Source organism: Brettanomyces bruxellensis, chromosome 6, assembly GCF_011074885.1.
Source record: "Brettanomyces bruxellensis chromosome 6, complete sequence".
NCBI lineage: Eukaryota > Fungi > Ascomycota > Pichiomycetes > Pichiales > Pichiaceae > Brettanomyces > Brettanomyces bruxellensis.
Window position 1 is genome coordinate 582,825 of NC_054687.1, and position 17,846 is coordinate 600,670.

General features: G+C 38.4%; 5 protein-coding genes across 5 annotated transcripts; 3 read left to right on the forward strand and 2 right to left on the reverse strand.

The window, feature by feature from the left end:
• Positions 1-421: 421 nt before the first annotated feature.
• BRETT_003703 (uncharacterized protein) lies at positions 422-2,974 on the forward strand (the record flags this gene model as incomplete). The annotated part of the gene is made up of 1 exon (XM_041282208.1): positions 422-2,974. The coding sequence occupies one exon, from the start codon at positions 422-424 to the stop codon at positions 2,972-2,974; it is 2,553 nt and encodes an 850-aa protein (XP_041136047.1).
• Positions 2,975-4,280: 1,306 nt separating this feature from the next.
• On the forward strand, positions 4,281-5,387 carry BRETT_003704 (uncharacterized protein; the record flags this gene model as incomplete). The annotated part of the gene is made up of 1 exon (XM_041282209.1): positions 4,281-5,387. The coding sequence occupies one exon, from the start codon at positions 4,281-4,283 to the stop codon at positions 5,385-5,387; it is 1,107 nt and encodes a 368-aa protein (XP_041136048.1).
• Positions 5,388-6,586: 1,199 nt separating this feature from the next.
• On the forward strand, positions 6,587-7,629 carry BRETT_003705 (uncharacterized protein; the record flags this gene model as incomplete). The annotated part of the gene is made up of 2 exons (XM_041282210.1): positions 6,587-6,635; positions 6,710-7,629. 2 exons carry the CDS (start codon positions 6,587-6,589, stop codon positions 7,627-7,629), a joined length of 969 nt encoding a protein of 322 aa, XP_041136049.1.
• Positions 7,630-8,117: 488 nt separating this feature from the next.
• BRETT_003706 (uncharacterized protein) lies at positions 8,118-8,963 on the reverse strand (the record flags this gene model as incomplete). The annotated part of the gene is made up of 1 exon (XM_041282211.1): positions 8,118-8,963. One exon carries the CDS (start codon positions 8,961-8,963, stop codon positions 8,118-8,120), a length of 846 nt encoding a protein of 281 aa, XP_041136050.1.
• A 4,305-nt stretch (positions 8,964-13,268) lies between these two features.
• BRETT_003707 (uncharacterized protein) lies at positions 13,269-17,570 on the reverse strand (the record flags this gene model as incomplete). The annotated part of the gene is made up of 1 exon (XM_041282212.1): positions 13,269-17,570. The coding sequence occupies one exon, from the start codon at positions 17,568-17,570 to the stop codon at positions 13,269-13,271; it is 4,302 nt and encodes a 1,433-aa protein (XP_041136051.1).
• Positions 17,571-17,846: the final 276 nt, after the last annotated feature.

The window sequence follows — 17,846 nt, forward strand, 5'->3', positions numbered from 1 at the left end:
TTGCGGTTACTATACTTGGGACCATCGCTGTTACCACCACCCTTATATACCTTATTCAGGTTTCCCTGCTTGAACTAGACCTGCCCTTCGTCCGTTCTATCCGCTCCGTTTTTAATCCCGCTCCGCGAGGCTAAAATCCGTTGCTGCATACTGGAAATACTAAAATTAAAACCGCTCTGTTTCGCGGCCCAGATGGCGGGTTTAAAAGATAATTTAGCGGGGCTAAAGAACGGGAAAGACATGGTAGGTAGATGACAGATGAATGGTGGACTGTAATACTGATAAAGTAATAATTATTGTCAAGTGGCTAGATTTATTTGTGAAACAAGATATTCATAAACAGCAGGTATCAGCAGATACTAAAGAACTGCAGATTTCCAAAAATATCGGGAGACAGAAGATATTACTAAATAAGAGCAAGATGCCTGATAAAAGGGAATTTGATCACAATAATGCAACTGGTGACACACCCATTCACCAATCCATCAGCCCATCTGTTCAGAAAAAGAGACATCGTAGACGTGCATTTACTTCATGCGTACGATGTCGCAGGCGTAAAGTCAAGTGCGATCGCAAGCATCCCTGTACAAGATGTATCAGGGCGGGCATGCGGTGCGAGTATACATTAAAAGGTGAAACTTCTAATGCTAACAGAGAGTGTCACTCAACTGAAGGATATTCCACTCGACAGGAATCGCATACTGCTAAGGAATCCGTCATACCAACCGAATCTCATCTCAAACCACTCCTGGACCGCGTAAAAATGCTTGAGAGAGAAGTTGAGAGTCTCAAAAGTGGTATAAGAGTAAAGCATAGTGTCATTGTGCCCGATCCACTCAATAGAGCCTTGCCATCGATGAAGCAATCATTAATTATCTCGAACAAGATTGGAACTAACTACCTGGGACCAACCTGTCGAATGTGGTTCTTTGCCACCATGCCTGCAATCCTCGATTATCTGGGAGAGCTTCTTGCTTTAAAGGGAAAGGAGAAGCAGCACTGGCTTGAAACGCACCCTTCCTGGCGGGCAGAGGTTGGCCCTCTCAACACAGAGCCCGGAGATAGTGTATCTTTTGTGCTGGCTGCTGCTACTGCAAACCTCCCTGCCTTTGAAGAACGTGTGTTTTACTTTCAGCGCTACTTGAACCCCTTGGTCTTCCACGGCTGTATCCCAATGGACCTTGTTCATTCGTTACTGTTCAAGTATTTCAGTGGTAGTAATAGAGACTGGGGTACTGAGGACTCACAAGATTTCTCCTACTTACGTTGCGGTGATCTGGCACTTGTCTCAGCTGTGGTATGCACAACCTGCATGTTTACACGACTTGATAACAGCACACGACCCATGTTCGCCTACGAGCTACCCTGTAAGGCCAGCGAGCTTTTTGCAGCATTTGTGCGGCTTCTCAATGCAGCCCACTTCTCGGCACACCCAACACATGTCTCTCTACTTTCATTGCTTATACTCTGTGAGAGCTCATTGCTATGTAAAGGATCTGCAGATACCCACTGCGAGATTGATTCATATCCCATTTTTCAGCTATGTGTCTCTACTTGCTTGCAGATGGGAATCCATCTAGATGTAGATACAGCATGCCCACTCATACTCGCCCAGGGTTCGCAAGATGAACGTCGTTATGTCTCCCAGCATTTTCAGACAGCAATCTGGAATTTCATGCTGAGGGAAGATGCCTTTTATTCGGTTATGATTGGTACGCCTTTGCTACTCAATGACTACACTTGCCACGATAGTACTAAGTCATCTCTATCAACACTCTGTGCAACTAGCGTGCACATTGAACGTGAAGTTGCTACTGCACTAAATTCTACAGCACCGGTGTCTGTCAGCATCATCCTCAAATTGATTACACGTGTGTCAAACTTCTGTCGCCACTTACCGTCTCTGTTGCAACGTTCGCATGCTCGCGGTACTCCTGAGATGAATCTCGACATGTTGGCTTTTACAGTTCGTCAGAAGCTTGTATGCTTGCAACTCTTACAGCGTCTGTATCGGATGGTGATGGAAGGTATTTCGGCGCTCGTATCAGACCATTCCGACGAGTGGGACAAAATTTCTGATACAGGACAGAACAGACTTGAGAGGCTTTCTGCATGCATGTCTCTGAAATGTCTTATGGCAGTGGTTGCTTCATTGTACATTGTAAAGGCCATTGTTGCTGGGCAGACGGTATTTGAAGTCTGTAATAATGGGAGATACATGATGTATTTCCGGGACATGATCACAACTGTGCTAGGCCACTGTACCACAGCTTGGTTTACATATGTTCTTCCTGAGGCTTCCGGTAGTACGGAATGGCAAAAGCACTTTCTTGAGACACGACGGTACGCATCGAATGGGGTTAGTAAAAGAGATGAAATAGGGAATAATGGTGACGAAATCACCCTTGAGTTAGTAGAAGATGCTCTATTCAGTAGGATAGATAACGGACAAGAGGATATTGGGGATTATGTGGAGGATAAGGTGGAGAATGAAACTGGAAAGAAAGAAAAACAGGAAAAAGCACAGCACCAACAGGAACTTCAGCTTGGAAAAGACTTGTTTCTGAGACTCAGTAGACTGCAAGAAATGCTAAAGTTTGCTGATGACACATTTGTGAGCAATAAGGTAATCCGCAGCAGTTTTGAGTCATTCCTCACAGCAAGGAGTGCCGCATTCTGGATATATGTTTTAAGAACGGTAGAGGAATGCAGAAAACTGTTGCTGACAAAGCAGATTACTGTGCTGGATATTATGGAGAAGATGAGGATACGACTGATTCGGGAGTTTGATGCCAATCCCCCTGGGAAGGTTGATAATACTCTCAATAGTAATGAGGGTGATAGTCTAGATGGGATTCTTGATAATGTGCTGAACGCATCAAACGAGCAGTATTTCGGTGATATCGACCTTTTGGACCCGGATAACCTTTTCAGCACAGATGATGAGCTTTTAAAAGCGTACCAAAATATTTAATTTATTGCACGACGCAATGTTCTGCTTACTTTATTTACTTTGATGTCAGTTATTTATGATGATATTTGAAACTGTTAAAGAGAAAAGGAGACATGAAAAGAGCAAAAGTTAGAGGGAATATAAGCTTTCTTGGTGCAAAACCAAGAAGCTGCATCATTTTTATTACACCTGCTGATAAATCTATTACACGTATACATCATTCTAATACTATTATATCGAAGATTCCAAAGTCATTATAGTTCACAAGGAATTCCAAAATGTCAACCCTTCAAGGAAAACGAATAAAATTGTTGCTTGAATGTAATGACAAAATACTTAGGAGGCGATATGTGTACAGGATTAACGTGGATTGTTATATGCGACAATCGATGAATATTTTATTATCATTGAACGTGTCCCTTTCGTAAACATTTAGTTGTGAATATTTATTGTGTATACTGAGAATACATAATTTTGTAATAATGGGAAGCTGGACGGACAGAAAGAGTCTGCATAAAAAGTAATTTTGGGACACATCTTGTCCAGGGTGGATTAAATTTACAACTTTCTCACTTGTATAAATTAAGTGATATTATGTGGTGGCAGATAGGAATTCGTACTAGTAGCTCGAAGAAAGACAACTTAAAAAAAGGACCGAAGATAAGCATCCAAATGGATCAAGGAATCACAAGTTTAGGGAGTATCTACTTAAGAATTTGCAATTTTGGAGATATCATATTGTTCTGATCATTTTTCACTTGTTATCTATCGTCATACTATAGTAGATTGATATAGTTAAAGTACGTTTTGAACACATTCGACTGTTATACTGTCTCAATGCCGGACAATTGCAATCATTTATAAAAAGAGTGTCATAAAAAATTCGAGCTACTTTTTTCTCACTCCCTTACAAAGTTCCAATTTTTTCCACGCTTTTCGGTTATTAGGAAAAGCAGATCACGTATGTACATTAAATAGAGCTAACATAAGAACTACAGATGGTAAATTATATCAAACAGAACAATTCAAACGCCTTATATACTTTAGATTTGGGGCAACCTGAAATTAATCTAAAAGTAGGAATAGAATGAAGGCATACCAACAACCCAATTATCAGCGATTTATGCTAGAGTCCCACATCGATGGCTCGATATCAGCAATTATCCTCTTTCCGCAATCGTATTAGTAATTAAATAAAATTACCCCATATAATTTTTTTTTTCACGTTATAAATATCTGTCATATCAAGAATTGCGAAGAACTCTTTGGTGCACACTAATCACAACATTATATCTGTACTAAATAAATATAAACTACGGAAATAAATATGGGAGAAGAAATAACTGAGTTCCACGCTATAGGTGTCCAGGATTTCGAACATTGGATTGAACCTAAATTATTTACCTATAAACCTCGGCCATTAAGACCTTATGATATCGATATCCAGGTGGAGGCTTGTGGTATATGTGGTTCGGATACTCACACTGCTAAAGGTGACTGGGGTCAACCCTTTACCCCTATGGCTGTCGGTCATGAAATTGTCGGTTATATTGTAAGAATTGGCCCTGAAGTTGACCGAAAAACGTTCAGTATTGGTCAGAGAGTGGGTGTTGGCGCACAGTGTGACAGCTGTGGAGAATGCTGGAGATGCAAACATCACTTTGAGAATAACTGCCCAAGCGGTTCTGGTACTTACGGCTCTACCGCTCCAGATGGATATCACACACAGGGTGGATACGCTGATTATGTGAGAGTCAATAGCAAATTCGTGTTTAATATTCCAGAAGCACTTGAAACAAAATATGCCGCACCTTTATTTTGTGCTGGTGTTACTGGCTTCAGGCCCTTGCTTATTGGAGGAGTAAAGAAAGGTTCTAAAGTGGCAGTTAGCGGAATTGGCGGTGTTGGACATTTAACAATTCAGTTTGCAAAGGCTCTGGGTGCTGAAGTTACTGCTGTTTCAAGAAACGATAAGAAGAGAGATATCGCAAAGAAGTTGGGAGCCGACCACTACATTGCCACCTCTAGTCCTGATTTTCCAAGTAAGTATAAGAATTCGTTTGATGTCATTGTCAATACTGCGTCAATGTTCAGCGAAGGTCATATACAAGATGTTATGTCAATGATGAGGCCCGATGGTAAGTTCCTCTTTATCACCATGCCTAAAGTTGGTGATAAACTTGTTATTGATCCATTCTTCCTTTGCTCCGGAAACTACCAGATTGGCGGCTCTGCAATTGGCTCACCTGATGAAATCAGAAAGATGCTTGATATTGCTGCAAAGCATAACATCAAGCCTTGGATCGAGACTTATGATATAAATGAAGCAAATGTTTCCACGGCTTGGAAGAGACTTGAGAAAGGAGATGTCAGATTTAGATTTGTTCTTACTGGCTACAAAAAGTTCTTTGGAAAGAGAGCAATAGAAGACTGAATGGAATCAGGCATAAAATTCGGTATCAAATCTCTTCTTGCAAATATCACGGAACCAATACACTAATTCTGTAGCAGTCATTTAAGTATATAAATCATTGCACTCTATCATGCTGTTTTTGTAGTAATCTAATATCGTATATCATTTTTCAGCTCGAAAATTTTTTTTTAGCTTACCACTATGTGTGTACCTGCTTCCCTGGTATGTGTCGTAATCTGTGATTTATTGAAAGCTTCCTTTATAACCCAATTACGTAAATAAACAGCTGATATTAATACTATGTAGTAGAAATAATATCAGTAAGTTGGTCACTTAGTAACTTGCTTAACTTCGTTAACTTTCGTTATTCTACATGACCGTTTACATCATGCATATTTCATCTGCACAGAAGTGGTAAAACCCTTAACTATATAAACAAATTTTCGCAACATGTGCTTTCATGAGTTTCTCAAGTTTTGTTGATTTATTACTTATTAACCATAAAATCAACAAATAAGAATTACTTTTTCGTTTAACAAACTTACTTTCATTGCTTTCCTCTTCAATCTTCATTGAAGACCAACACTTTACAATTAGTATTACGTCCGTTCACCAAATTTGTATTCCAGATTACGTAGCTCATCCAAATAATAGCACATACTACATACTAACAACAGTCTGAGGTGATCAGGCAATTGGATCCGCGAAAATTAAAAAAAAAAAAATTATATATGAATGATATTCTTGCGTGTCTGCTAAGATTACGAAAAATGCGGAAACTCCCGATATCCTATCAAAGGGGGCGAGGAAGCAACATTAACGATAAGATAGAACTACTCTGTCTGGAACTTGGTTTCAAATTGAACAGCGAACAAAATGCACAGGATATCACTGTGACGGACACGTAGAATTTATATTGGCTGTTTTTTATACTTAAAAGAATAATGATGATCATGCAATAAGTTATGGGTGGTTTTGAATGCTTATTATTATCAGGCAAACGGATATAGCGTATAGGAATATGTGTAAAAATACTTTCGGGTTCGGGACACCCCATGCTGCTGACACAGCCCAATATTCCGTCATCTATTTTCGGCATTCCGCATTTGGTTTAGATCAGAAATTTAGAAAAAAAAAAAAATTGCGATTTGTATCTGATCTGATGTGTCTGAACACAGCCTAGTGTAATACGTTCTAACCACTTCTTAAGCAGCATTAAGATGTCTGCTATCAATGAGATACCAAGTTTCTTGAAACAGACACATGAAGGTATGAATGTACGACGTTTGGTTGTTCTTCGTAGATTTTGACAATACTAACAGATATACTTTCTATTAATGCAGAAATCCTTGAGAAGCATAGAAGAATTGTGCATGAAGAAAGGCATCGATTGAGATCAATATCTGCGGTTCAAAATCATCATAAGTTTAGTGTTGATGAAGCATTAGCACATAAAACTAAGAATAGATACAGTGATGTTCTTCCATACGATCAAACACGGGTTAGAATAAGATCTGAAGGTAGGTACATTAATGCAAGTCGTATAATGTTGAAGGACATTTGCAACAAGACAAAGGAAGGTTATTACATTGCGACGCAAGGACCTATGAAAAATACGGTCAATGACTTTTGGGAAATGTGTAAAGAATTGAATGACGAAAAAATCGTCATTGTTATGGTGACCGCTCTCAGAGAGAAGGAAATCGATAAATGCTATCAGTATTGGAGGGACGGGAACTTTGATATATGCGATTCGGATGGTAAAGCATTGCTCCATTTTGATGCAATTACTCATTATTTTGAAGATGGGGGGTTTGAAGTGAGAAAATGGCTAATGACAGATATGCTAACATCACACAAAAGAGAAGTGGTTCATTTTTATTATGATGCATGGCAGGACTTTGGGAGACCAAATAACCACTTAGACATTATATCTCTTGCTGAAGAGGTTATAAAAGAGCAAAAGTCAATTAGAAATTTAGAAAAGAATCCATTGATTGTTCATTGCTCAGCTGGCGTTGGAAGAACAGGTGCTTTTATTTCACTCCATTACATGCTCAGCCATTTACAAGATATGTTAAATACAGAAGGAAAATTTATTTGTGATGGAGATCCAATTGAACAGATAGTTTATCAATTGAGGAAGCAGAGAATGCTTATGGTTGGACCATCTCAGTTTCAATTTGTTTACGATGCTGTTCGATCATGCTGGAGGGAGCAGGTTTCAGAATCGGTGCATTTAAGTGAAGCAATCAAAAAATAATAACGAACCATTTCGAAAACCCAAGTGATATGTGTATTAAGAACCTTGTTGGATGTTACGTTACGTTGCATGAATTTGAATAGCGTAGATAGCTAATAAACTGCCAGCTAAATCGTAATAAAGTTATCTCAGCAATAAAAGTCATAAAGTTGCCTATACTGTATCTACGGCATCCTTACTTTTATGAAAAATAAACAAATTATTGTCCTTAATGATGACGAGGAAAATCACATATTTATTTAGATGATGGCATGCTTGAATATCAAAAATACAAGGCAGGCGACACCGTGGGAATTCTGGGGTGGCCTTTGAAATCATCCAAGCCGGCTGGATAATTGTTATTGATAGTGATTTGAAAAAGTGCAAAGGATGAAATGCAAGCATGGAACAAAAAATAGAAAAGAAAAGAGAAACCAAAAAAATGAAGTTATAAGAAGTAAGAAATGTAGAATCTGAGACCATTTTCAGATGTAAAAGCATAACCACTCTTAAAGATTCTTCTCTTTCTTCAGAGCACGGAGAACCTGTATCTTTCTCCGTCTTGCGTTTATAAACCAATTGGAAAGTTGCTGATTCGTCAAACCGGTCAAATGAATCAACTCACTCTTTTCAGTTGCGCTTGGATATGGATGGTCCAAATTGTCATTCAACCAGCCCAAAAGAATACTTGTAGTTTTTTTTGGAAGGTTTGCTCTCTTCTTTCTAGATCTTTGAATTCTTCTGTGATCAATAATTTTATCCTCCATATAGTGAGTGACGATTGAAGACCTCCTAATGTCCCCATCAATTGAAGCACTCGCTGAAGAGCCAGATGGTGTTAGCGAGGCGATAGATGCGTATGACGAGGAAATGGGAAGGGAGGCAGGCGTAAGGCTTGTGGGTGACAACAGACTCTGCCTTCTGTAATATGGATATGATTGCATCTGCGATGGATAAGGTGCAACATTATAATATGAAGGAGTTGGAGGATAGTTATACTCACAGGGTATAGAATTGCAGCGATGGCGAGGGGACGGCTGTTCAATGCCAGGAGATTGATGAGGAGGATATGAGGTAGAGGAGGTGAAAGGAGGTGGCAATACTATTGGACTAGGAAGGGATGATGCTGGAGAAAGCAACGAACGAATGGATGGCAGTCTGTCTGCTGGCTCATAACGATTCTCAACCGAAATTGACGGTATCCTGTAGTTTGCAGGTTTCTGGATGTAGGAGCTGGTTTCATCATATGAATAATTCAATGGTGGAAGACTTGTCACTGGAATTCTGCCACCAATTGAAATTCTTGGAAGTAACGGTTGAGGTGGGTGTGACAACTCTGGATGCGGAGCATTCATTATAGGATAATAGCGACTATAATAACAAGCAATGTACTAACAGTGTATATATGAAGCTGTTCGATCTTACTTCAATGGCACCCGGTTGCAAATTAATTTTTTGTCAATCGACAATTTTTGGATTTTGAATTATGCGAATCAGAAAGCACAACGTCACGTCACAGTAATGATCCTAATTTGAAAAAATTCAATAACTTTGCTGATTTATCAATAGTATACGGCAAAAGTAAAGGATATAAAAAGGAAAACCCCACAAAACAGGTGAAAGAGGAAGGAAAGGTTTGATCGGAGAAATGATAATGAAGTAACCGCGGAAAAACCAAGCGGTTTTATACCGATGTTCATCATAGTGAGGACAGAATTGATCATCAAGTCAAATATAATAAGAAAAAAAAAACGGCTGAATGAAAATGCAATATTCGATGCAAGTCAAGTGAAAAAGAGAAGTTAGTGCTGCGGTGTGTAATGAACAAAGACAGAAATAGGATTCGAAAAAGAACAATGAATTTTGCTCATCCTCGCAACTTCTTTCTTTTCTCTTTTTTTAAAATCCACAGGCCGGACAAACGAAAAACGCAGAGGATGTTAGAAAAAATTTACACTTCCGAACCGAGCAAAAAAGTAAATTTCTTCATTGTTTACTCCAGATTGCTGGTGAGTAAAGTTCAGCTTTTCAACCTCTACGGTATAAGCATCAACATGTTCCGGGGACAATCACCGGGAACTGTCAATCAAAGTATTGCTTAACTAAAAATGAAGGGCGGGTAAAAAGGGAAGAAAATTGGATATATAGAATATGAAAGGTGACATTTCACAAATCGCTTTCAGTTTTCTGAAGTAATTGTTAAGACCTTTTGCCTTCAGTAGCTAACGACGTTAAGAGGGAACATAAATCCATGAATATGAATATTAAGTGTAGAATACTATCTTTAGGACGGGCAAATGCAAAACGTGTACGTTGCCAATTTGCTTTCGGCTTACATAAGATTTATACGTCATATAAGAAAATATAATAGAATAAGGACAGATTGTCTATTTTTTTATTGGGCAAAATACTGTGGAAATTCAAAATTTGACACATCCTTATCTGAGGTTTTTCGCATTTGCTTTTTTTTTATTGATGCTATGTCAATTCCACACCTGCCCGACCACTCTAAAAGCTGCAGCCGCCGATTCACAGCATCTCAAAAAAAGAAAAAAAAAGAAAAAGCGAGGCCGATCCAGATTTGGAAGCATGCATAAAATAGAAGTCGGAAACTATAAATCTTCCAGCGGAATTAACGCAGAATACCCGATTGGTACATATCCTAATTAGGCATTCTCCTTATGCGTTAACTCTTCTCTTCAACAATCGATTGGCCCATTACTTATCTGTTATTTCTGCAAGCGACTATTATGATATTACTCACCTGATCACGCTAATCTCGCCTACATCGGTTTGGGATTTCTTTGGATAGATCTTCAACCCAAAATGTGGCTCACTGACACATTTTGGGCACTTTCGCAATAGTGACATATTGAATTTTTAATAAAAAGATTGCTTACAAAGATACACGATTTTTTTTCTCCTCCCTTGCCGGAGCCCTTCTTCAGCTGTGCATGATCCAGGCTTTATTTCCTAATTGATATTAGGTCCGAGCACTCGCTAAATCTGTGTTCCAAAGTGGTAAATTCTCTCATTTAGATTTATTCCGGCGGTAGCTTTTTGCCTTACTAATTTACGGGTATCGTATCGTTCGCTACCGTGTACTGAGAGCAAAAATGCTTCAAAATGGAAATTAATTTATCTATTTTTGATTGTGCAACTTCGGACAAATCAAAGGACGCTCTACCAATTAAACCTTTTCTTTATTGTTATATACATGAGCTTGACATGATTTGTTGAACAGGAACACCTTATCGGTACGTGTATACTAAAGCATGTGCAAAAAAAAAATCTACTCAGAAAGATAGATGGGAAGAAATATCAAAGGAGTGATGGGACTGTTGTCCATTGCGTTTTTTTCCTTTTTACTTTAATAGAACTTGGCAAGTACTGATCGACGAATGATGGAATATTTTTGGCTAAAAATATGAAAATAGGAAGGGGTAAAAAATTGGAAATAATGAATGCTCATCCGCAATAGTAAATATGGACAGCCATACACGATAAAAGTTGATTTTATTCCGGCGGAAATGCCTGCATGGGAATTCGTGCGCAATGAACACAAATAACCTGTCTGGAAACTAATCACCAGTCAAAATGAAAACAGACCTTGATGCTATTCTTGGAATAACTTCTAACAAAGCTTTTCCCGTATTTCGGCAAGTAATCTGTTCTTCATTTGATGGAATCGTAGAATAAACATTTATTGGCCTGAACGCACGTCAAACGGGAAGAAAAATATCGAACAAAAAAAAAAACTGAAGCCTCAATATAAAAAAGGTATAGCTCATGATAGCAATAATAAGAATATACGAGAGAAGTATGTGCTCAATTAATTAATCCACACAATTCTGCGGCTCAGCCGCCGTGGTATAATAATATTAACTATTTGCAATTCTTTTGACAATTTCCGTTGAATGTAAATTTAAACATCAAATTCATATCTAACGAGTTTAGTATATAGATTGCTTAACATTCCTTCTCTTTTCATTGACGTTCTGCTCATACTTTTCGATAAAGAGTTTACATATATCTGTTAAGGACGATGAAGATATGGTCGCCATTTTTATCTCTGCCACCATCGGCTTTCGTCGGCAGTTGAAATTTTCCTTTTTTTTTTTTTCTTTGTGCTGACCTATTTAAAATTTAAAATGGAAATGAAAGGGGAAGAGTCAAGTTTTTAAATATTTTCACCCAAGAAGTATCTTTGATAGCAACACTAAGGGTACATACGTAATGAAAATACACAGTGGTGATCTGTTGTGTGTGTCTTATTACTCTTCATGCGAATGAGGACAATTTTGTTTGAGCGCTTACCAAAAATAGTGTAACAATTCAAGGTGAATTAGAAGTGCTGTTAAAAAAGAACGCAAGGAATTGGCATATAGATGTAACAATGGTGTTTTATTTTAATAATATGGCATATGAATCAATCGAAACAAACATCTTTTTTCTTCCCTATTTTATCCCAATACAAAGTTTCCTTACTTGTGCGGATTATTCAAAGTTTTCAACCTGTTTAACGCACTACGTCCTTTTTCATCCCATCGATCTTCTTTAGATTTTTTTAATTAAATTTCTTTTGAAATCTACCTCGTATTTTCTTGGCAGCTTTATTGTAGTATTCATGCCCTGCATTATTGTGCCTTCCCACCAGAAAAAATTATCACAATTCGTTTTATTCTTTTTCATACTTCGGCCGAGCATTGCTAGTTCAATTCAATAGTCATGCTATGGTAACCCTATCTTCTATGTTTACTAGTGATGGGAAGCTATATTAGTCTTACTAACATATTTCGGGGTAAAGTGTTTTGGTATATACACATATATTGAGCGGGCAATAAAGTTGTAATTACCAAAGTAAATTTAAGCACTTTCCGAGCGAGTCATCCAAGATCAATTATTTATTCAACAACATGAAGTGACATACATCCCTAGGGAAAATATGGATGCAAACCGAAAAAAAATCGAATATCAAAGTTAGCCGGTCTTTCCTTCCTTCTTTTTTTTATCGTGATTCTACGTTGGTTAGACTTATAAAACCATATACATATGATTAAGTAATTAGGCCAATGTATAATTGATTCTTGAAATGCATTGAGTATGATTTTAACAGAGAAGTGGAGTGATTTATCATGCAATTTTCTGCCTCTTGTTCTGCCAGGATTGAAACATGGTTGCACTGGAGCAGAATACCTAAATGCATAAAGGCATAATGAGATCAAAATTGGTATCAGTTAATAATGGAGTGATCTTGTTTTCTTTTACTTGCTCTTTCTACATTTATAAATTTACTTCATTATGATATGTAGCAAGGATTATATACTCAAGCCTCATAACATTTTGAAAAGGTTATTATTGCTACGCACTGAAAAGACCGCATGCTGGTCCAACAGCTCAGTATTGATCATCAAAAAGAACAAATGTATTAAGATGACTACAAAACAGCACTTAAGAGCATACATTTACTTTTCCTTATAAATTACTCATTCACATTTATTTATTAATTAAGATGGTTGATAAGAGTTTCCTTATTCACTTTATTGAAGACCTGGTTTTTCATAAAAAAGCATGAAATACACCAAAAATAAGATGAATCATAGTTTAGTTTATTGAAGAAAGAACTTCAGTCCATTTACATCAAGGTTCATATCTCAATCCTAAAGATTTGTTGTCACAGTCATGGTTTGGGCATTAATTAGCAAAACAGGAGGTAGCCCATTCAACCACAACTCAAGATTGCATGCATAATCCAGACAGTCTTCCTCACTTTCATGCAGTCCTATGTCAGGAACTGGCAAAGTTGAAAAGATGAGCGAAGAATCTTGCGATATTCTGCTCATAAGCTCATTCAATATCAGAAATTGACACCTATTTGGAAGTTCATTAAATGAAAGCGAAGTCATAGAACTTGAAGCCGAAGAAGAAGAAGAAGAAGAGGACGATATTGACGATCTAACTGAAGCAGATGACAATACTGCATTTGCATCTAATGATTCTGGGCTCATTACCCCAGATGGTAGGGAAGGTTCATCTTGCTTTTCGGTTACAGAAATATTGACAGCTCCATTATCACCTCTACTCAAGGGCCCAATAACGGTCTCGTCAGACTGCGTAGTTGTATCAAGATCTCTTATTGAGCTTTCATCAGTTTTTGGTTGATTCTGAATGTTCATGTTCTTATCACTATATTTGATAGATGTATCTTCAGAATTGTTTTCAGTAACAGACAATGTTGAATTCATGGCGTCACCATCAGTTATTGTTCTATTAGCATCGCTAGTGATGTTGTTTTGGTCGCTTTTGCTATCCACTTCATTTATTGAGCTTAGACTCTCGGAATCCTTATACTCCAAAGGTTTCTGAGGTTCTTTCTCTTTCTTCTCATGCTTTTTCCTATCCTTTTTCTCTTTAACAAATATGATTGATGGCTCATTTCCTTGTGCATTTTCTAATATCTGTGAGGATGGCATAGTGTCTGCAGTGAACATCATTGATGATCTTTCCTTACGTAGTGTGTGTGCTGATTTTAAGGTATCAAATATTGGCTTCCGCAGGTGGCGTGAATTGATATACTTTCGTGAAGGATTAGTATTTGATTTTGCAGATGTAGTCCCAGTAACGGAGTTCGTACTCTTCTGACTAGATATACTAAGCTGAGGAATATGCTCCGAGGATGGTACATTTGCAGATTTTGGTAGCATAAACGGACTTGGGAATGCAGATACACTTGATGCATAAGACATCATGGAATCAACATCAGACATAGAATGACTATAACTCCAATCATCTTCTGTGACCTCTTCAGTCATTCGATGAATATCAGCAACTGGCAACTTATTTGCAACCATAGAAAGAGAGACACCTAAATTGTTCATCTTCGAAAATGTGTATCTTCCCTTGTTGGACTTTTCAATTTTACGAACTGCCCGAGGATTTATGGAAACGCCACTATCTGCGCTCAATGTAAGTGATGTTTTTATATTTGAGGCGGTATTTTCGGACCCACCCTGCGTTCCATTCTCCTTCTTCATATTTCTTTCTTCCTTGCGAAATTGTTTTACCGTCTTCCACCAAACATCACCGATCAAAGCTTCATCAACCATCTTTGCAATGCTGCTATCATCAATAGGTTCACCTTTCGCAATGTATCTGTATGTTAGAAGTTCACCGCTGTCCAAACATTTCACAACTACATCAGCCTCTATTCTTAAAATTTCAAGCAATGACTTGATACGTCTTTTCTCCTCTAATATATCCTCCTCGTACTCAACAAACGCAACAACCCGAAGCTTATGAGTTTTATGCCATGCCGGAACCGTTCTGAGAATAGCTCCCAATTGTAAAATCAGCGTATACGTGTCAAAGTTTGTCGTTAATATGTTTCTGTCTCCACTATTATCTGTAACCTTGGAAGCCATTTGAATTGGATATAGGTCAATCAGCTCTTTGCTTCCATCAGAAAGTGGAGGAGACTGATCTGTTGGAATTCGCAATCTCGGAAATCCCTTGGCAACAGCCAAATTACTATTCAGCAATGAAAGATCTTCTAGAGTCTGTACCCATTCAGTAAGTCGTATTTTTGGCTCTAATGGGCAGTTGTCGGTAGGAATTTTGGCCATATCTAGGCTAACTTGACTGCTATATTGGTAAGTTCCATTCTCAAACTTCAGGCCGGTAGGAAGATGAAGCTGCTCTCTGTTATAATGCGATAAATCATAAAAGGCAAGGATTGTAATATTTGGCTTCATACCTCCAAGACCGCATCCTAAAAAGACATTGCGCACTCCCCATGAAAATGTTGGTGCAATTGACACCTGAACGAATGCCTTAATATGCGATAAATCCCTCACTTTCTCCCATGCCGCTCTTTCCTTATTAAGTTCACCCACTCGGTGTTGAAATCTTCTGGCTACCATAACGTGTCCAAGAACGTACAAGCCTCCTTTTTTTAGATGATTGCAAAAACTAATGAGTCTCCAAGTTGTTCTCGGATTGTCCACCAATAGAAGAATCTGCGGCCTCCAATATTTGACATTATCTTGACGAAGCTTCAACAAATACTTCCGGACCTGGTGATATATTAAGGACTGTGAGACATCACCCCATTGCTTAGGCGGAGAGATATAATGAATAACAACAATTAAGAATGCAAGAAAGGTAATTATTAAGCAAGCAGAGACTCCATCAACAATAAACATAGCAGCAGCAGATGCAATTGTTCCAGCAATAGCCGTGTACGTGTTGAAAAAGCGAAAGCTAGGACGGAAATTAGGCGCAGATCCAATCCTGAGCAACCCACATGCGACATTAATGGAAATAAATGTCATGAGAAACGTCATCGTGATCATGGTGGCAAGCTGATTCACATCAGCAAACAAACACAACTGGCAAAGCAACCATGAAACAGCAATAGCATGCCAAGGCTTACCACAAGAACGCTTAACAGGATGAATTTCATGATGGTGATGATGATACTGATTATTATGGCGAGAAGAACGGTATGCGAAACCTGGAGTTAGCTTATTGTTATCCTTAGCAGCATTGTTGGATAAAAATCTAGCTTTACCATCAGACTCTTCTGCAGATAATTGCTGATATCTGTTGGAAGCATTACCGGTTGCGAATGCTGCGGATGCAGAGGAACCACATTTACCATCATTTTTATCATCATCTTCTAACGCAAACACGCGATAAAGTCCAGGAAATATATCATCTTTGGCAACAGCCTGCAACAACTGCGAAGCCCCAACAATACCAACAATAACGGAAAAGAGTGCAGTGGCAGTTTCACCCATAATAATAAGTGTCGATGAGACTCCGACAGTTTGGATCACTTGGGAATCCCGATAAAGCAACTTTCTTGGTATGGAAGCACTCATGGAACATATCACAAGAAAGTAACAAATAACAGTAACAACTATACCTTGTAAAGTTCCTTTTGGAATGGATTTTGATGGATTTTTAAGGTCCTCGCTCATGGCCGAGCCAGCTAATATACCAGCTGTAGCCGGGAAGAACACTCCAAAAACATCATTGAAGCTTTCAATCGTAGAAATTTGAGATCCAGCAGCACCAATAGTATAATGGGGCCACATATTCTCTTTGAATGTGGACCATGATAGGCCTGTGTACTCTGTGCCTAGATTTGGAATACCGAATGGCTTCACTATTAGAGAAGAAATTGGGACAGATATCGTAGCAATTAGAAGCACAAGGCAAAATAATCCACCACAACGAGACATGGCACCAGCTCCAATCAAAGAGATGAATGTGCATATTCCAAGAACTATGGTTGCGTATAATAACTGCCAGTTCGAACTAGTTGGAAGCCATTCTGCCATAACACCACCGTAAAAGCCAAAATTGTATAGTAATGGCTCGATAAGACCAGCAACGTTCAAAGCAGCGTTCAAAATTTGTCCGATGTATAATATAATTCCGATTGCACCACCGAACTCCACGCCTAAGCTTCGGCTAATCATATAATAAGCTCCTCCTCCCTTCACAATTCCATTCGTAGCAATTGCACTGACACTCATCGTAGTTAAAAGATCAATACCATAACTCATACCCAAAAGAAGAAGGGTGCCCATAAATCCCATTTGTCCCAAGACGAAACCAAAACGGACAAACATCAAGATGGAAAGAACATTCAATATCGTTGGCATCGTGACTCCAGCCATTGTTCCGAGCTTGTTTGATTTAACTTTCTGCTTTAAGCCATCAGATGACTCTCCATTGCCTCGCGCTTCATCGTTTTCTATGATATGACTATATTCCTTTTGCGGTCCATCACTATCAGCAGCAGAATAAGGTACATTGTAACATTTTCCTGTGGAGGATCCTGTATTTTGTTTCCGGGCCCCATTATATTTGGTATTACCGGAAGAAGGGACTCCAGATAATCTTGGATTATCTGAGCTTGGAAATCTTGAACTACCAACATATCTTCTTCTCATTATTGTGGGTGATTTTGGAATCGCACCATACGATTCTTGCCGCCCTCGCGCAATGGGGGTTTTCATAGACTTCATTTTCCCAAAGGATACAGTTTGTCTCGTTATCGTTAAAGCAGCGATTGAACTTAGTCAGATATCAAGTTACCACTTCTCTTTGATAAGGCTTGTAATTATATTCTCTGCTTCAGCAAATATGATTTTGGCTTGTGTTTTGAGTTTAGTACTCTTTGACTTCAACTATGTGTACCTCAGAAAATTATATTGTAGTTGTGCTTC